The 20,778-nt window shown below is 39.9% G+C and overlaps 1 protein-coding gene and 1 non-coding gene across 2 annotated transcripts; one reads left to right on the top strand and one right to left on the bottom strand.

The window, feature by feature from the left end:
• Positions 1 to 1,992: 1,992 nt before the first annotated feature.
• LTA4H (leukotriene A4 hydrolase) lies at positions 1,993 to 17,144 on the bottom strand. The gene is made up of 19 exons (XM_039704137.1): positions 16,909 to 17,144; positions 15,846 to 15,976; positions 13,545 to 13,665; positions 12,996 to 13,064; positions 12,216 to 12,320; positions 9,888 to 9,940; positions 9,167 to 9,239; positions 8,711 to 8,851; positions 8,480 to 8,503; positions 7,535 to 7,605; positions 7,310 to 7,421; positions 6,347 to 6,491; positions 6,166 to 6,269; positions 5,742 to 5,812; positions 5,460 to 5,514; positions 4,530 to 4,625; positions 3,934 to 4,016; positions 3,109 to 3,213; positions 1,993 to 2,802 (listed from the first exon to the last, which is right to left on the bottom strand). The coding sequence occupies exons 1-19, from the start codon at positions 17,053 to 17,055 to the stop codon at positions 2,682 to 2,684; spliced, it is 1,827 nt and encodes a 608-aa protein (XP_039560071.1). The 5' UTR covers positions 17,056 to 17,144; the 3' UTR covers positions 1,993 to 2,681.
• Positions 17,145 to 17,321: 177 nt separating this feature from the next.
• On the top strand, positions 17,322 to 17,393 carry TRNAD-GUC. The gene has a single exon. It is a non-coding gene; the product is annotated as a tRNA-Asp (tRNA).
• The last annotated feature ends 3,385 nt before the right edge of the window (positions 17,394 to 20,778 follow it).

A 20,778-nucleotide genomic window follows, 5' to 3' on the forward strand; every position in this document is an offset into this window, starting at 1 on the left:
TCGGCTGACTTTGTCCAATCAAACCAAACCCAGAGAACACACCCTTTTCACAGAAATGGCACCCCCCCCCAAGCTATTGCCACAGGAATGGTATTCCAAAGATCACATCAGGAATATAGAAATGAAAAACCAGGAGCTGGAGCTCATGTACTGGGAATAGATAAGTCAGACTAAGATGCAGTGCAACTGTTCTAAAAATGTAATGGTTTAACAAGAGTTTACAGCTATTGCCCAGCAGCAAATCACAGTAACAAAAACTGAGGGACAGGGCTGCAAGAGAAGCACCTTGGGGATGTGGGTTGCTCATGGCTGCTAGGACTGCAAGAAGATTCTATTATTCTTTTACAGTTCTATCCAGAGCAGGATAAAAGCAGGCAGTAGAGGTAGCAAGCCTGTTTTAATTGGTCCCACGCTCAAGTTGAAAACTATATCTTTTTATTGTAGGTAAGAAATATATTATTAATTAATTTTTACAACTTTTTTCCTTATGCTGTGGAAGATGTTACAAGAACAAGCATCAACAAATACTAGGCCAAGCTGCACACTATCAAGCCTGGTGCTGCTGTGTCATGCTTCCTTTGCAGGCAGAAGATGCAAAGAAGAAAAGATACGGCGATAGCTGTTGAGATGGTGCAAAAAATGTTTAACAATAATCATGTACACACAGAATTTGAAAATACCTCTGGTTTTAAAGGCAAAAGGGTAACAACACTCACAGTCCATGCCTCCCACACTACTGTTCCTAAACAAAGGGACTACCTAGGGTTTAATTATTGTAGGGAATGTTATCTTGGGATCCATCCAGCAGAGCTACCTAGGACCATGCCAGAGAAAGCCATGCCTGACACAATTTTCTTTTTTCTGACTCTGACAGCAAGAAACCAGGATTATCTGGCAGCAGGATCTCTAACTGCCAAAGCACTGTGTATGATACATGGGCTTTTACAACAAAATGCAAGTTACCCCAAAACTAGAGACATAAGGCATTTATAAACAAAGGACAGTTTTCATTGCAATCTGATAACTCAAACCAGAGCCTGTTAACATCAGATATCCCCTCCTCTGACCAGAGCTCATGCTCATATACAGAGCTTGGGGAAGAAGGAGGAAGCAGGGGGATGTTTGGGGTGATGGTATTTGTCTCCCCGAGTAATCCTGCTCTCCTGGAGATACCCAAACACCTGCCTGCCCAGGGGAAGCACTGAATTAATTCCTTGTTTGGCATTGCTTGTGTGTGCAGCTTTTGCTTTATCTGTCAAACTGTCTTTCTTTATCTCAACACATGAGTTTACTCACTTTTACTCTTGCAATTCTCTCCCCCATCCCATCCCATGGGGAAGAGAGTGAGTGGCTGTGTGGGGATCAGTCACTGCCTGGTTTTAAACCACAAGCTGAAAGCTTATACGGATCAAAACTCAGAAGTGCATCAGCTGACAGGCTCCCTCTCATGCTAAGTGCTAGACTCAAACCAAGCCTTTTGCCAGATTATACTGCCACTCTCCTCCCCTAAGCCAGCACTTTTTGGTTTTGTTTGTCACTGCTTGATATCGGTTATCTCTATGCCAACAGATTAAATTTATGCAAACTGTTCTTATCAAACTCGCTGCAAGACTCAGCCTAGAGATGGCAGCATTTGCCACAGCATCATCTACACCATTGGCTGGAACTGCTGTAACAAATACAGCAAAAACAGCTCTCCCATTGTTTTTGAACTTATCTCCAGTTGTTATATGAGCACGAGGGGTAGTGCCAGAAGTAGTGAAAAAATCCAAATATTAAAAGACTCAAACTGGGTAAGGAAAGACTTGGGCTTTAGCCCCCGCTACAATAATAAGTTTTGAAAATAAATAGTGGGTTGAAAAACCATTTTAGTCTTCATTGTCCTCTTGGACTCATAATAAAAATTTCTCCCACAACCAAGTAGAATAACTAAAACAAAACTATTAAATCAAAACTTTTTGTGCAGATCAATACACAGACAAGACAGACAAGTAGGGAATGAAAGATTTCTTTTTTATTCTTTAGGTACTTGAAATTTCAACCACTGTGCTATGGAAAAGAATGCTGTGCACAAAGAGCCATACCATCCACCAATTAATTTTCCAAGTCCTTCAATTCTATCACTGACAAATGACCACATCTCAGAACAGTTTTTGTGTATTCTAAAAATTGCTTGTAATTAAAACATTCTCTCAATTCCAGAGATATAGCAATTTTGCTGCTTTAGTTGAAAATGCAAAATAGAAAGGGTAGGAGAATGGAGTGCAAGCAGCCTTGCCCCTGATGAATTACAGCTGTGCTAATTATCAAAGAGGAGGAACTGCCTTGCCTTCAATGGGACACGGCTGTGTCCAATGAGGATGGGTGTTATAAAAGAGTAGGTTAGCTGGTCAAGGAGACACAAAGGAGAGAGACAGAAAAGGAAGAGTTTTTTTGCTGGCCCTGTCGTGAGGGGCTGTTGTTGGAGCCTGCTGGAGTCAGAGTCTGGGAGTAGTTGGAGCCTGCTGGCAGTGCTATCTACTGCAACAGCACTGAACTTGATTTGGAAAATTAATTTGAAGTTACATAAGTACCAAAGCAGCAGAGCATTTTATGGTATAATCAAGCACGCATATCAACGGTTTGGGCAATCAGTCTCTTCTTTCAGCAACACAAAAATCTCAAAGAAATAAGTACATTTGTCACTGGTCCTGCTTCAAGTCTTTGCCCACAAGCATTGAGGTGACGGGGTGCATAGAGGCCCTATGCTCCAGAAACGTCTTGACAGCCAGATCGCGACTCTTGTCAAAACTGTAAAGATCCCTGTAAAAAAAGGAGTGGGGGGAGGCACCATTACAAAAATCCAGGAAAATAATACAACGGGAATTTTCCCAAGGTTTTACTTTTCCCTCAAAAGCCTTGCCTTAAGGTGCATCCTAAGCTTTTCTCTATGCAAAAACATGTCAGCAAGTGGAAATTGCCTCTGAAGATAATCTAGTTCACAGTATACAGAGAATTCTGTATTATGCCACTTCAACATGTACAATAAATGCATTTCAAGTATTATTCATTCCATTATACTAGAAATGTCAACAGCATGAGCTCCTGCAATTTGGAGATTACTTTTACCTGAACAATGGTCGAGTAAACTTCATCCTGCCCTGATCTGTTGCCATTTTTAAAGCCAGAGGAATAGCTTCTTCCCACTTGGACCTGATACAGAGGCGCAGCCATCTGGAGGTCAAAGAAAAAAGCTGCACTTATAATTTCATTAGTGGTAGCATGGTGGTTGGTTATCTAATGATTCTGTTCCCATAAATGCTTTGAGCACTGCTGTGTCATCGTGGGAATGAGATTCTAGCTCAACATCAAGTACTTAGTGTTTTACTAGCACACAACATACATCAACTTTTTTGTACAACAGGAAAAGACTGCAGCTCAGTTCCTCCAAAATGGAGGATTATTTTCTGCAGCTATGTATTTTTTATATTACAATAGTGTCCAGTTGCATCACACAGAACTAAATTATACAGCACTTGTCTCATTTGACCAATGGATAAGACAACCAACCAACCAACCAAATGAAATGTCACCAGCTATTATTTTGATTTAAAAAGAAATTGATCTTGTTATAAGAAGTAGAAACCATACAATATGTTTAAAATACTTTGTTATCAGGTCATCAGGTTCCTTTGTTAGCATGCCAGATTAAAATAAAGAACAGTTTATCTGCTGTCCACTGAGTTCTTCTACTAGACTGTATTTGCCCAATTCATGAATAACAGGATACCACTCTAGTAAGCATGATGCCTGCACATACATTTACAAAACCACAAGAAAAAACCCCAAACCAAAACCCTGCCCCAGTTCTGTAAAACAGGATGTCTCAGGTGAAGCAGGACAACTTGTTTTATGAAAACATTTAATATTTTAAGTGCCCATACTAGAACAAACCTGAATCTTATTTCAGAGTTGTTTATAGCATTGAAGTCATATACTTCCTGCATGCGTTGGACATGTGACAATGGAAGTGGTGGCTGAAAAAGACATTGCACAGTCAAAATAAGCCAGAGGAAGACTTCAAGCCAGACATTTCAATAATAAACAGAGTAATTCAAGATGCTTGGTACTACAAAGAAACTGAAGTCCTACCATGACAAATATTTTATTTGTTCCTTTTATCTTTTCAGTGTATGGAAAGGGGCAAGGAATAAATATTACCTAATTCCCACATTCTATACTATTGAAACATGAAGACAAAGTATTTTTGTTCAATTTTATTTATAGCTTATTTGCTATAACATCTACAGACTGATTCAAACACCTCATGGTTTTGGCTTTCAATGCAAAACACTTTGTTTGTTGTTCATTAGCTGAAGAGCCAGACATAACAAGGGAGGCAAGGCTAAAGTTTTCAATTACTATGCATGCTGACAGCAAATTAATTTAGCAAAACATAAAAGAAAAAGAGTAGCTTAATTTCAAAGCTCGTTAGAGCTTCTATGTCTGCTTTTGTGACCAGAATCAAGTCATCCCAGGTGTGCATTTACCTCCAGGAGCAACAGTGCCAGGAACTCAATTAACTGATGAGATGACATTTCCTTCAGGTCTGCTGAGCTGAATGAGCCCAAATCACTTTCTTTTGCCTAAAAGAGAACAGGTACTTAATTTTTAATAGGTATTTCAAAATACAATCAGGTGTAATTTTCTGTTTTGATATCCACACTTTTGAGCCATTTCACTTTAAAAAGATACAGATTTGGGTCTGTGCCATAAGGGGAAGGGAGGGACTTAAGCTGCTGTCTGATGTTTATATACTTCACTTATTTTCTCTCCACTGATCTTTTTATCCCCACTGACTTTCTGTTAATTAAGTAAAAAATCAAATACTAGTTTATAAAAAGCAACATTCAGATAAAGAAAATTAAAAGACAGGATGCAAGTACAGGGAAAAGCTACAGAAGTAACCAAAGGAGGGTATACTGAATTCTCTATTTGTTGTATGACTTTTATGCTTCCAACTACAAGAAAATTATGTTGCATTAATTAATATACTTTAGGTACCAATTTTTGATGGGAAATACATACTAACTTCAGTATACCATAGAGGAACTACTGCTAATACAATATAATCAGTAATGCAGAGGTACCCTGGCATTTGTTTTTAAATCAAGCCATAATATCAGGGTTTCAAAAAGAGTATTTTCCCTTTGGTTACAGCATAGGTATAACAAGAAGTTGGCTCTGTGCCTTGTTAGAATATGGACTGCACTTCACAGACAGAAGTCACAGCTAATCCCTTGACTCTACAATGAAGGTCTAGTCTAGGAAATGCAAAATCAATCCCCAGCAGCCATACTGTGACTATAAATACACACATTCTCAACAAATGAGAGAGTTTAGAAGAGAATGGCTCACTTTGTATAACAAAATATTAGTTTTTCAAAATAGAGACATTTCAGCATTCTTTAACCACTCACTTGGATCCATCTTTGGCTCAAGGCAATGCAAGCATTTGATAGCGTCGTATCATACCTGTCAAATATTACAAACAAAGGCTCACATAATGAAATAACCACAGAATAAAAGACTGAAAATATTAACAGTGACTATTTTTATTGCTATATACCCCTACATAGTGCTAGGGCATTTCCCAATAAAACATTTATAAGACTTTCACCCTGTTTACAAACTGCTTCATGACTTTTAGGAAAATCACATGCAGAGAAGGAAAAGATGAACTACAGAAGAGTGCAGCTTACGTAGGCTTCACTGGTGGCATTCCTGGAGCATGAAACCATGAGTTCCAGTCAACTTTATCAAGAATATCTACCTACAAAGCAACACAAAACCTTATTAAATTTTAAATATAATTTTAGGATTTTTTTTGGAGAAAAAGAAATCTATTTTTCAATATTTTTATTTGTTTTGATAACATTCCTCCAATTACCCCAAATAATCCTACACAGATTACTTTAAAACAAAGCATTCTCCTCTACAAAAAGAAAAAAAAATAAAAGGCATCTTAATGCAAACCCATCTTCACAAGGTTCCAGATTACATCATATTAAGTTCTTGAAATAAAGAAAAGAAATATAAAGAACTGTCTTTAAGTAAGTTCTGACCTAAGTCAGAATTTCACATAATTCAAAGGTTCCAAGCAATCAGTTTTAAATATTACCCAACCTTATCCTTGAAGTAGGAGTACAAGAACTTCTTCCAGTCCTCCGTTACGATGCTCTTATAAGCAAAGTTCTGAACATAAGCCTTCAAGAAGCCAATGAAGACATCTAACAAAAAAGAAAATGTTTTAGTGTTTGAAATTAAGGTGGAAAACAAAAACATATAAAATCTGACTAATGCTTACCTGGTCCTCCAAGGAGCTGTTCGAGGTAAAAAAGCAAAGCAAAGCCTTTCTCATATGGCACAGAGGAATAGGCAACATCAGGATCTACTTCATCCAGATTAATGACGAGGTTAGTTACAGAATTTTTATCTCCAAGAGTATTTATCTGTGTCAAAGACACAAGAACATATATCAATCTAGGAAAACTGGCACTCCTGCAGATCTGTACTAATTATTTTTAGAAAGGTATAAACCATCCGAAACTGAGACAGCTTCATTTCAAAGCATTCTCCTTTTTTCTGAAGTTCTGAATCTTCACAAAACTTAAATTACTAAAGTTTAGAATCACCCATCCTGTGCTCCAGCTGTCTCAAAGCAGTTAACTATCATGTCTGTCTAACCATGAGCACCTATTAGTCTGGCTATATTTATCCCCTTATTAACAAACTATTTGAACTACATCACTAAACCTTTGAATTTAAAACCTCTGTTGGCAGACGGAGAAGTGCCAGCAAAACTTCAGCTCTGAGTAGAGGTAGAACAGAATTCAGGCTGCTCAGGGAACTAGTAAGATATCACAGACTAGAAATCTGAAAATTAAAGTTTGATTATGCTACCAAAACACAAAACTAAACAACTCTCTTAGACAGTAAGAAATTAGTTGTTGCATGAGGCACTGGAAATTCTGATGGTCATGGCTGTGGATAATTTTGATTAACTTTCAGCTGCTTACCAGCATGCTAACAGATAATACTGCAATTTAGTCATACCCAGAAGAGGCTGTAATGATGTTCGTCCTTACAGAAAAGCTCAAAACAATTCAAAAAGCTTTATCTAATCTGAGTATACGAAGCTATTACCTTGGGAAGCAATCCAACACCTTGGAATCAAAGTTGTTCATCCTCTAATAAGAAAGCATTAGGAAAGCTGACAAGACAAATTTTATTTGTGGGAAACATGTATGATGACTTTAAAACTATTTACTGTATTCTGCAGCTCTCGCCAACCTCCCAGGGCCTGGAAGTGCCTGAACTGCTCCCCAAACAACCGACCGCCGATCCTGCGTTCCAGGTACACAGTATGACCCTCATTCAGCCTGGGAAGACATTGATGAAGTCAGCACTGGGAGGATGGTAAAATGAATTTAGCTAGTCTCTTTACAGATTAAATTTAAAATATGATTTGCATTGCATTGAACATCATACCCACCAAAAATGCTCCCATGTTTTGTTGGTTACCAAGTTTCCTGTCCAGCTATGAGAGATTTCATGTGCAATAACCTAAAACATAAAAACAGATCCACCACTTAGGCTCCTCTGGAAAAAAACCATCAGATTCCAACAGAAATAATAAAATGTTGATGGGATCTCATTTTCTATGTTATGTTCATGAAGTCAGTTATCATTCATAGTTCTGCAGACCTATCCATATGAATTTTGAGCAGAGGACTCATGCTATCCTAACTGACAGAAATAATTTTCAACGTCCAGCCTGCAAGCCATAGAGACATTCTGATCAACAGTTTGGTGCAGGTAACTTGTTTATGAAAACACATTTCAGAATACAGAATACCAAGTGATGGACTAGTACTGCTTTCTCACCTAAGCAACTTCTGCAGTGGGAAAGCTAATGATGCATGATACATTAAAAAGTATCCTCATCAAATATTTCAGTATTCTTTGTTTAAGACAACCTTTTTTTTTTTTTAAGTTTAGCAGTACATCAGTCCAGTAAAAAGACATAGGAAATAAAATTGCATTCAGAGTATTTAACTTAGCAGAAAAAAAAGACACATAGAGGAAGAAGTTATCTCCTAACGATTTTGATGAGGCCAATTCAGTTGAAATTTTCAAACATATCTGTACACAGATGTTGTGGTTTAACAGGACAGGAAGAGTTATGGAGCAGCTAACCTCAGGCAGCCCCCTGTGTATACAGGCACCATGTTATTTCCATCTGTCGGTTATACAAAATAGATACTTTACAGAGTTTACTTAGAATTAACACTCACTTTTGTAACTGTTCTTGACTTACTGCCTTAAATTTTCATTTCCCCAATGAAAAAAGACCAAGTTTTAGGTATTATTATAAAGGAATTCAGATACATCTTCAAGTTGTGTTCTACCTGAAGAGATGAACCTATTTTTGACTTACGTTTGATAGAGATCGATCACCTGCCTAAAAAGAAAAGGGAAAGACAAGTTAGTTGTTAGGTTCAGCCTCAAAATAGATCACTTCATGCAATTTCTTGTATGTTCCCTAACTCCAAAGGAGGCAGGAACATTTACAGGTCTTTCTAGGAAGAAGACTAATCCAACTTTTGTCATCACCTAATTGATATGCAAGCCCTAAGGAAAAGCTGATTTTTATCACTGCTATACTTACCAGTAGTGTTGGAGTTACAAAAGTAAGACAAGGATTCTCCATACCACCATAAGGAAAAGAAGGTGGTAAGACTAACAAATCATACTGTCCCCACACATAAGGTCCTGCCAAATCTTCTGCTGTTTTCAGCATAGCTTCAGCCTGAAAAAAGAATTCACATTAGTTTCTAAGATGACTTCTGACTACAAACACTGAACAAATAATTACCTATTGATCTCATGTTTCATTCCCTTTCACCTTGTCAAGTCCCACATGTAAAACAAGTATGGGACTGTATCAATGTGTATTTTCAGTACTAAGTTTGTACTGCAATAGAATAGTAGCATTTTGTGGGATGGGAGGTGGAGAAAGGAGAACTAAAGATGACCAAAACAGTGAACTGTAGTCTGTTCTTTTCCAATACTATGTGAAATAGTTATCTTACAACACCGTTTTTTGTTGTTGTTAATTACTCACCTCAGAAAATTCATAGGCTGATTTATCCACTAGTTCTTTTTCAGCCCACACCAGTGTCCTTGGGCCAATCTTTCTGTTGAAAGTAAAAATAAATGCCAGTAAGACAGAAGTAATTCTATGGGAAACTAATACAGACAGCATATGTGTAACTGTGCTCTTGAGTAACCAGTGTTGCAGAGGAAACTCATTAGAGAATCTTTGTCTGCTTTTCCTCTCCATTGCTGAAGCAAAGCCTTAGCAAACAAAACAAACAACACGCATGCATTATTCAGCACAAAGGAACAGGAAAACCACTTACAGATTTTTAAACACTATCAAGCTCTTATATAAAAGCATTACTGTGGCCTAGATTAACACAACCTTGTGCCAATGAGAAACGAAGCTGAAGCAATACTTTTCTGCCTTTGACAGAAAAGGCTTATCTGTTAACAGACAAGGCTTATCTGTTAACTAGGAAAGAAGATCTATTCCCTGTGCTAAATTTTAAACACTAAGGGCTTTTTCAGGTCCAAACTCTTTATGCTGTTTCTCTAATTTACAGCACAAGTAAAAAAATTATTCAAGAGCAAATCAACATACATGCAGTTTGATACAAATAAACTGGTTAACTGAATCTCTAAGACCCTTTAAATTTAGACATAAGACCAAGAAACAATTTTTTAAAAATCTCAAACTATTTATTGTGATTATTAATATTTATACATTGTACAGATTCACTCACCGACTTTCCAAAGCTCCAACCACTAAAGCAAACAAGTAGCAAGGTATAGGAACCTAGTGGAGAACACAGGAAAAATAAAGAAATCTTATTTGTAATGTCAGTTATCAGACTACTGACTCAGAGAAGTACAAAAGTATATAAATAAAGAAGATATCCTCCAGAGTTTCCTGCCTTAAAGGCAGGCACTGTTTTTTCAAAAACATTGTTCTTTCTCCCCGAATGATAGTCCTTTATCTACAGGATGTACTTGCTTCACAGATGTTTCAGGCAAAACCCACAAAACTGTAAGTATCATCTCTGTTTGAAAAAATCTGCATACAAAAATTCCTGCTTGTTTGGTTTCTCTTCAAAAGAAAGTCAGTTCTCCATATTCATTTCAGTTCCACTAAATTTTATGGAAGGAGAAGTTGAGAGATACTGCTCAGAAAAAGGACAGTTTTATCACACAGAAGGATGCAGGAAGAGCTTTAATGAAGTAAACAAGAATATTTATGGATATAAATACATTAAAGACAAAAGATTCAGGAAAAATCAAAATGTATATATTTGATTTCCATATTTGGAATTTAAAAAACTCGGAATATTTTTTATTTCAATGAAAAAAACTCCTAACTGAAGTATCTTTATATAGAACTGCTTTCTTCAAGTGCTCTGGAAAGAAAAGGGGATAATACAGCCATCCCAGTTAAAGTTCCATTTCATCTGAATTTAAAAAATGTAAAATAAGTAAGACTTTAAATCATAATTAGTTGGAGACACAATTTCAGAAAATTTTATTCTACTACTATCCACAAACCATTTAAATATTGTATATTAAAATACCCATATCATCATCTGTGTTTTAATTTAATTTTACTTATTAACCCACAGAACATATTATTGAAAAGAACAAAGTCCCTTGACTAATGTTATAGATGAGTTAAGAAAAAACTATCAATACACCTTCACATTTTGATGTCCAATTTGCTAATTTGACTTTTGAAATTCAAATGTCAACGACTGTAAACTCGTTTTTACAGAGGTTGCTCTCCACTACCCTTCTTTCCAGCCTGGCTATGCAGGAGCACAAAAAGTAGTTTTAGGTAAGCCTCAGCACACATATATATCCAAGAGCTTGATGCATTTGCCTTTTTCATCTGAGGAAACAGACACCTCTTCTAACATATCAGTGTCAGCATCAGGCAATGTGCATGTCCTTTTTCATGTCTTTTTCATTTATGTATTTTGTGTTTAATGTGTTTTCTTTAAAGAAAAGCATGCATTTTAAAAAAAAAATAATGGTTTTCTGTATCAGAAAGTGTAGCATCATTTCAATCACACTAAATGTTACTTCTTGTATAGGTTCATCATGCTTATCAACAGTGTATTCCTAGATAACATTCATCTCTGGATTACAGAGACAACATAGACTGAGAGTGGCAAATGTTTTGGCTCCACAGAGGGCAGAGCAGTGTCTACTGATGAGCTCACAGATAAGGGAATTGTTTTTTTCCCCTCTCTCAGGTTTCATGCAGCAGCCAAATCAAACCCGACAGCTGCTGCAGTTCAGAGTACTCTGACCCCCTCCTTTCCTCCAGTCACATCATACCATTCCTCCTTGCAGTTATTCAGTGTCAACAGCCCAGATCTTATGTTCATTTTATCTGCTTGTTCAGCAAAATGAACTGGGCTCACTAGAAGAGGTCACAAACACCAGAACTGTAACCCAAAAAACTGTGACAACAAAAATTCCAGAAGAATAAATCAGAACTGCTGCTTTATGAACAGTGGAATCATTAGACGAACTGCACCACTTACTAAAACTTCCAGAGAAAAGCAATCTTTGATTGGCTGGAGATACTTTCTTTCCATACAAACTAAAGTTTTCACAGTCCAAAAAAAAATTTAAAAATTTATCGTCAGAATTTGCCTAACTTCAAGCTAAAAATTGGTTCCATCCAATGCTGAGTTTCTCTGCTTAGATCTTGGTGAGCTTAAAATTTGCAGGGTCTCTTTTCCAAAACTTCCTTCCATATTATTTGCATCTGCACTATTTTCTAAAAATCAGTAGACAGAAAGGGTTGTGACAAAACTAGTTTTGAGTATTGAAACGTTTTCAAATCTTGAATTTGGCTTTTCTAGGAATGCCAAAAAAGACCAGTAAGCACCACCAGCACCAGCACTTACTGGTTGTCTTCTCAGAGCTGGAGTTCCATAATGCCTCACATTTCTGGAGTGGCAAAGACCTAGGTGAGTCCCATGATTTACCCAAGCCGTACCTGAGGTGCTTGTGAGCTGCACAGGTCAGGAAGCAGACGCTGTGCAGCCTGCCCCAGCCCGAGCACTTACGTTCTGGCTGAAGCGGTAAACCTTGTGAGCGCTGTCCTCTGGGTCGGGCGCCTCGCCGTCGCGGTTCGCGCTCATCAGAGCCACCAGCTCCTTGGGGACAGAAATCTGAAAGGACACCCAGCCGTGAGCACTCAGCACTACACTCCCTACTACAAACAGCTGATAACAAAGAGCAGCCTGGATTTGTTCTGCTGTTAGGTCATCTCTGTCAAGTAGAACATACGGCATATGGAAAATGTTGTCATGAATTCAGGCAATATTGGATTAATCAGAGGAGTACCTCCAACAGAAGTTAAAAGGTTCACTTCCTTCAGACAACTGAATTGTAATGCCACAGTGCACATCTATCTTGCTTTTTGCTTCTTAAAACTATTTACACCAGGACTGCAAATAACCCCTAGCTATACACCAGAATATATTACTTATGGCATACATAAGAGCCTTTTCAAGTGTTTTTTACTTCACTGCACGCTTTGCTGTCTTACTGTCAGCTTTTCCTGATTTTAGAGCATCTATCTTTCTTACTACTGCATTTTTACTTCCTTTTGCAAATAGATACACAACAATGAAAAAAGAGTTGGCATATACAAAAAGGAAATGGTAAAGTTAGAGAACTGCCACAGGGAAGATCAGCTCTTTCCTCTCACATTAAGCTGAAAGTTAACATTCTGGTTTTATACTAGGCCAGATGCTACCAGCTACCAAAAAACCCTGGCCAATATAAATTCACCCACTGCAGCAATTGTCTTCAGTTAAGACACATGATTTAGGTTCATCTACCTCTGCATAGTAGGTCAGTTTCACAGCAGGTGTGTCTTGGCATGGAAAAATGGCTCTGCAGTGGATAGCCTAGAGAGGGAGAAAGGAAAAGAAGATAAAACAAAACAAAACAAAACAAAACGTCTTTCTAATGCAGATGACTAGAAATAAATCAATTAATATACTATAGTGCAAGTCTCTACAGCTCCTCTAGAGAATTCATTATCTATAATCCAGTACTTCTATCACTTATAGCTTACAGGCCTTTATAAAAGGAACAATACTGGGTAAGGCAGATCAACAGACACAAGTATTGGTTGAAAAGGACCATATGCTCTTCAACAAGGATACTGAAGTGGCTAAAGCAGTTCCAGAATTACCAAACTGTAAACATATAATAAAATCTCAACAACATCCTGACATTAAGTGTTTTCATTTAGGACCTTTGACACACACAGCTAGAAGTTACAGGCTACTGCTCTTCCCCTTTCTAGCCTTTCTCTCCAGTTCTTTAGAAACCAAGGGAAATTACAGTGGTATGTCAAGAAGTTTGGAAAAAATGAACTCAACCTGGCACTGGCTGAAGAGAAATGGGTGTTTCTTTCCAGAAGTTTGTTCTGGAGTAAACCACTGGAGAGCTGAAGACTGTGGAGAGCTTTCAAAAGAGATTTCAACAATTGCTTCTTGTCCCCTGTATAATAAAGAAAACAGTCAGACTGTTTTGACACAAATCCTGATCACAAAGAAATTCCTCTGTACAGATGTCTGAAAAACAGGTCTGCAGCACTGTCTCAAAAGCATTAAAAATGAGAACAAGTATCATACTAAAGGCAATAATTCAATTATGCTATTAAAAATTGCTAGCTGATTTCATTTTTTACATCCCAATACTTTTATTATTGTTTTTACTAACCAGGAACTTTTCTCTCAAGGAGAGCACAGACCTTTTCTTTAAACTATTTGGGCCAGCTACATGTATATAGTTCTGTCACAGCTAAGTAACCTTGTACATGTAAGTGTAAAAAACCCTCTGCAATACACCAAGAAAAAAGTGCAAAACCATGCATAAGAAGACACATGACTGAATAATATAGAATATGTATTCTGTACATTAAAAATTTGATTTTGTGTCTGATGTTAATGTTCTGTCAACATTATCCCTAAGAAGAAAAAAACACCCTGAAAATTATCAGTAATTACAGAATTAATTCCTATTAACAGTAGGGGTCAACAAGAAAAAGAAATAATGTTCAGATTTTATTCAGGGTTTCAGAACTGGTGTCAAGTAAAAACTAACAGTTGTGTGTAAGACAGGTATCAGTTTGCTAATGAGAGACCACACACCAACCTGACACACCTATACTCTTATTTATTAAAAACATATCTTAACCATCACTGACATCCAAAGCACATGGAAGTACTTGCTTCTGTCCTCAGAAAGCTCCAGATTATACATGCAACTCTTGGAAAAAACAATCCAGCCATAAATCAGAACAAACTTCAGCTAATCAGAGGAGTTGGACACTAGATAAGCTGACCAGCTGTACACATGTACACCTGATTTATAACCAGATTGCTGGTTTATAACTTATTCCAAAGTGCATATTAGACAAGAAAAGGGAAAATAACTGCTATTACCATAAGGCACCTTGCTTTCTGAACAATCAGACTCCAGCTGTAACTCCCACCCTTTCCTATCGTTGTTTTATTGATAGTTACATGGGGGACTATGTCTCACACTAGATTATGAATTCTTACGGTCACAACTCACACCTCCCTCTTTTTTTCTTACCAGGAAATTTAGCACTTAAAAAAAAAAGGCAGCTGAAAGTCAAATAAAAGAAATGGGCCTATATTTCTGATGTGGTCTGTTTGCTCAAGTACTTAATTTGTTCCATTTCATAAGAGACCAGAAGTGTTAACTATTTTATGGCATTCCTTTCTCTTCCTCATTATTTGTGTTTCTTAACTGCACTAATTCAGTGTACAACATTAAAAAGAAAAAAAAGCTTGGAAACCAGACTAAACTGAAAGTTTTTAAAGGTAGCAACAAGTTCTAAAAACCAAACAATAAGAAGTAAGAAGCAACTTGATATTCAAGTGTATTCAAACAAGGGAACTTATACAGTCACAGCTTTCAGCTTTGGCACCATGGAGGACTGAGATACCACTGAGTTACAACATACAAAGCAAAGTGCCAAAAAACATACTGTAATTTGGCAACACCTTTTTAATCATGCACCTTAAGAGGTAGACCATGGTTAGGTCACTCTCCATTATGCTGCTGGAACTCAAGTGCCAGCTTTCAGGGACTTGGACTTAGCAAAGCCAACAAAACAAAACTTTGATTATCTGAAAACATCTCCTATCTAAGCATAGTGGTAACCTGAAATTCTACAGAAATGCAGAACCAGCCCTTGTATAAAAGAAGATCCAACAGGGGCTGGTGCTCCGTGTGCTCCACACTGTAACAATTCAAAACCAGGTAGTTAAAGCAGAAACAATATTACTGATGAGAAGCACTGGAAAAATTGTGATACATTTCACATCATTTTGCTACTCAGTTTAGTTGGTAATTTTGTTTGTGATACAAAGTCTGGGGACAGGTACAAACACTTCCAAAGTTTTGACTAATGAAAGCCAAAAGTGACACTACGTGATACAAAGTCTGGGGACAGGTACACTTCCAAAGTTTTGACTAATGAAAGCCAAAAGTGACACTAATCTACAAGATCATACCAAATGAATGCAATACCCTGATTCTAATTTGTAAGTCCCTTTGCAAACTTTACTCAACAACCCTACAGGCAGACAAGCAGCTTATACAGTGCATTTTCAAAACCACCTAAAGGAGCAGGCAAAAGTGTGTACCTTCTTAGCTCATTTGGAAATGTGATTTCTAGAGGGGTCCCCTTGAAACTGTGCTTTTCTCCAAAAGCAAATTGTGCATCCTGTCCATTTACAGTCACTTTAAATACCTGTACATCTTTTGTATCCAGGACCTGTGATAAAGAACACATTGCACACCAGTTAAATAGTGTAAAATAATAAATGCAGCACTAAGAAATCTTAAACACAAGTCCCTCTGAAGGAAAAAGTATTTTCTAAGTAAAACCAGAAAAGCTGACTGTGTTGACTACCTAGAACCAGCATTTTAAGAGAGCAACATTGAACTGGGAAAGCTGGAGGGAAAAGAGGAAGAAAACCAACTTCTAACCATAAAAGCGAGTTTATTAAGAAAAACTATGAAGGTAACAACTCCACAGTACTGCTAGGAAGTGAGCAGAACGGTGTAAAAGCCCCTGCTAAGGATTCCGTCCTGGAACCGCCACTGCGAATCCAGACCTTCATGCAATGGAAGGTGAATTAAATAGTGCAGTAGTGATTTTTAGCACGAATGAGGTGTTACTCTTTATTACTATTAGGACTGGGCTTTTACCCTAAAAAAAAAGCGCCAACCACCAAAGAATTTTATGGAGTCAGCAGGAGAAAAGGCCAGAACCCCCAAACTTCGAATACAATGCGAAGTTTAGGAGGTTCACATGCCTATTTGCAGAGATAACAGAGAAAGCAGCCGGCATAACGAAACACAGAGGCGAAAAAGAGACCTAAATCCAGATTTCCAGTGATTTATTCCCGTCTTTTCGGCAGCCTGCTCTTCGCCGCTTTAAAGCGATGAGCCAGTCTTGCCCTTCCCTTGCGCACCGCGCCGGCTCTGGGGGGCTAAGCGGGAACCGGGGGCTGCGGGGCGCTCTCAGGCTCCAACCGAGCAGCAGGCAGGGGCGGCGGGTCCGAGGAGGGCCAAGCGGCGGGGAAGGAAGGACGGAAGGACGGAAGGACGGGGGCAGGGAAGGCGGCAGCGGCGCGGGCTCCGGGCTCGCCCCTCACGGCCCGCGGGGTCCCCTCGCGCCCCCCGCCCCCCCCGCGCCGTTACCAGGCAGCGCAGCGCCTCGCGCTCCGCGCGCGCCGTGAGGGCGGCCGTGCCCCGCAGCACCCGCGCGCCGAAGTCCGCGCGGCAGCGCAGGTGGAGGTGCCGCGTGAGGCAGCACGCGGGAGACGCGAAGGAGCTCGGGTCCGCCATCGCTCGCGCGCCGTCCGCCCGCCCTGCCCGGCCGTGCCACCGCGGGCAGCACAGAGCCCGCCGCGGAGAGCGCAGGGGAGGCCCCTGGGAGGTGTAGTGCCGCCCTCCGCGCGGAGAGGGCGGGGAACGGCGTGAGAACTACGAAACCCGTGGTGCATTGCGAGAGAAAGAGGAGCGGGTGGAGCAAGACGCGTGATTGGCCCTCAGTAACATGCGACTGGCCAAACAGAATATGGGCTCTACTGAGCGACCCGTAACTGTACAGTTCCTCGTTAGTATAGTGGTAAGTATCCCCGCCTGTCACGCGGGAGACCGGGGTTCGATTCCCCGACGGGGAGGTACAAATATTTTTTTCCTTCCTACCTAGCTGGCTCTACTGCAAAGTTTTTGGGAAATCAAAGCTGTTCCCAGACAGCTGTATTAAAAACTTTTTCCTTCCTAAGTAGCTCGCTCTACTGCAAACTTTTTGGGAAATCAAAGCTGTTCCCAGACAGCTGCATTAAAAGTGTTCCGACTCTGAAACAGGGACAACAGAGAAAAACGGCTACGGTTCGGGCTGCAGGGCTGACATAGGAGCAGGGCTTCACAAGAACAGCTGAAGAACTGAGAACAGACACGGGAAAAGTGTTTTCATACTTTAATGGCTCAAGCAGCTGAACAAGAGGGTTAAACCTTCCAAAAACATTCACCCTTTTTCTTAAACTGAGATGGAAAAAACCTAACTCAGCCTCCTCACCTGAGTCAGAAACAATGGGAAGGAGGACGGGTCAAACAGAAAGGGGAAGGTGGAAGGCCGGAGACCATGTCCTGGCTTGCAGTAGCACAGCCTGGCATTTTTGTCCTCAAAGTGAGAACTTCAGTGATTGGAAAGCCCTGAGGCTCCACTGGATCCTGCCCGGAGCACACTTAGCTATGTGCACTAGCTAAGAGTAGTTTGCAGAACAGCTGTGAGGCTCCAGCATCCCTGCTTACCTTTACTTAGTATCACTGAAAATGATTTGTTAGGCACCCCCTCTTTTTTAATCCTTTTGCCAGAAATTTATTTTTCTATCTATTTATTACAATTCAGCACAAAGGTACTAGGAGAGATCTCCTCCTGTCTGTGGGAGGTCAGCAGATGCTGAGCAGTAAATATGATCGCCCAAATTTCTCTTTTTCCAAGACAGGAAATAGCTCCATGGCCAATTGCACATAAAAGGAGTAAGGAATTAGGACCCAAGGCAAAAGGCCAAGGCAGCCAGCTGTGAGGATGCATGTGTCTGGTGTTCAGAGCAGGAGGCTGGCAGCCCTGCTCTGGCCCTGGCTTTGTGCACTCTGACAGTTCCACTAAAACTAATTTGATGCCCTGAACTGCACACTGAAAGCAGATAGTTCTGTACCATGAGCAACCTTGCACCAGCCACCCAACCAGCAGCAAGCACTCAAGTGACAATATGTGTAATAAGAGCTAAGGGGCAACTTGACAGAAAAGTTCATCAACAAAGGGCAATTACTGTTAACACAGCATTGCTGGAAATCATGGACATGTAATGTCAGATGCAGAATCTAGCCCCTGTCAACCTCAGAGATTGGTTTCCACACCTTCAGCCCAAGAGTGCGCAGCCATGGGAGCAGCACACCAAGAGCTGGGGGGAGCTGAGGGCACAGGAGGAGCACTAGGCTTGATGTGCAAAACCAAGAGATGGTTTCCATGCTCACCAGCCGATGGCAAAGCCCATGGACCTCTTGAGAGCATCCCACCACCCCAGCTGTCCCATCTGGATGTGAACCTGAGATAGCAATGTGAGAAGTACATGAAGAAGAGGGCATGTGAGCACCATCCACAGTGATAGCCTGGAGCTTTGTATAAACTCCTAGGCTACAGCCACATGCCCAGACAAACTAGGGCAGGACTTGGAAGGAGTTTCAATAGGTCTGTACTATAGAAGGGAGAAAAAATAACCATAACATTTTCCCTTTCGTGATTTCTGAATTTCCTGCCAGCCACACTCACTTCCCTTTCTCAAAATCCACATATATATGTCATCAGAAAATCAAGGGAACTTAATTTGTTTAGTAGGCAGTTTATTTCAAAACAGAGATCAGACCATAAAATAAGATGCAAGAACCATTTAGTTGTTCATGTGTGTTGGCATCCAGTCAGGCAATTTCAGCTGTCATAAAGCAATAAGGGATAAGAAAGGCAATTAATTCAAAACAGAACTCTGCTGACAGTGTTTTTAGTCATAAAAAAGAGCCTTGTAAGCAATTTCATACCTGCTTAGTCGTGGTTCTTGTTTTCAGATTTAGCTTTCACAGTCCTCTAGCCACTACTCAAGAGGCAAAGTTTTGCTATAAACCCACAGCTTCTAAAGTCCCAGAAAGGCATTCTCCTTGGTGCATGGGCAAAGGTGAAAGGAAGAGGAACAAGGAGCTCAGGGCACTGAGCAGGGTTTTACAAGGTCAGTCTCTCCACCTGCAGGGTACTTTGTTCTCACCTGAGTCATCCAGGTCAGCTCAACTCTTTTTCCTTCTCTGTGCTACCAAATCCTTCCCACGCACCCCCACAGTGCTGTTGTTCTCCAGCTGGCAGTGTGGAGCCAGGACACCTGGAATGCCAGCAGGCCCAGACAAAGCTCCCCACACGTTTCAGACCTTCCTGAGAATGCTAGTGCAGTCCAGGATGGCTTCCTCATGGCAATGTCCACAGCAGGCACAAGGTGAGGGATTGCTTGGCTGGAAGACTTCTGCAGTTGTTTGCAGAAGCACAATTTGAATGAGCACTAATGAAATCTGGAGGAGCAAACAATTCAGTATTGATAGTAGAATTCTTTCTCAAATGCCTCTTTAATTATCCACACTCAGCTGTAACCTTCATCTCTTTTGATGCTTCTAGTCCTCCCACTCAGCTTGCCATCATGTGTGTGTGATTTGTTACCATCAATTTATCAAAAGCTCATGGAGAGCCAGTATTACGGCTGGTCAGTGGCTAAACCAGCAAGACAAGAGCAAGTTGGAGAGCAAATTACCAGTTCCAGTCTTGCTGAGTTCATAGGCTGGTAGCAAAGCAACACTGTGGGGAGGTGTGGGCTGGAGTGTCAGCATAAGCATGTTAATGGCATCTTGCTAAAGAATCTGTTTGAAGTGTGTTCAAGCCCTGGGGACTGTGTAATCTCTAGCATTTTGTCCTCTGAGGGTTGTATTCATAGGTGCATTTAACTAAGTCTCTTAACTCTGCCAAATAATTCAATTAACCTTTTTCAAGGTGATTTTTGAAAGGCAAAATATTTCTTTCAAATGTTGAAAGACCCCTATATGTCATTAATAATGATGAAACACAAACTTAGGATAACAGAGTATCTTGGAAGTTTTATATTGGTGATTACTCTAAAGACAAAGAAAAGAAGATAGAACCCTTTCTCAAATGTAGAAACTGTTAATTGCATATCACTTAGAAGTAAACTAATCAGCAAGTAGGGAGATAAGGAAGAACAGATTAGAAAATGGCACTATAAATGCTCATCAAGGGGTAATGGTAGGAACAGACAATGACAAATTTTTGCAAGCTTTCTTGCAGGTCAGGACATGCAATGTAAACACGATGAACTGGCCATTTAGGAGGATATAAGTCCTTTACTCCACCTTGGCTCTTCTACAGAGACTCCCAGTGCTAAACCCTTTGGGGAATCTTGGCCCTCAGTAGCTGCTGTTTGCTTCTGATCCCTGCATTGGGTGAACCAGGGG

Source organism: Passer montanus, unplaced genomic scaffold (genome assembly GCF_014805655.1).
Source record: "Passer montanus isolate IOZ18808 unplaced genomic scaffold, ASM1480565v1 scaffold17, whole genome shotgun sequence".
Classification (NCBI taxonomy): domain Eukaryota; kingdom Metazoa; phylum Chordata; class Aves; order Passeriformes; family Passeridae; genus Passer; species Passer montanus.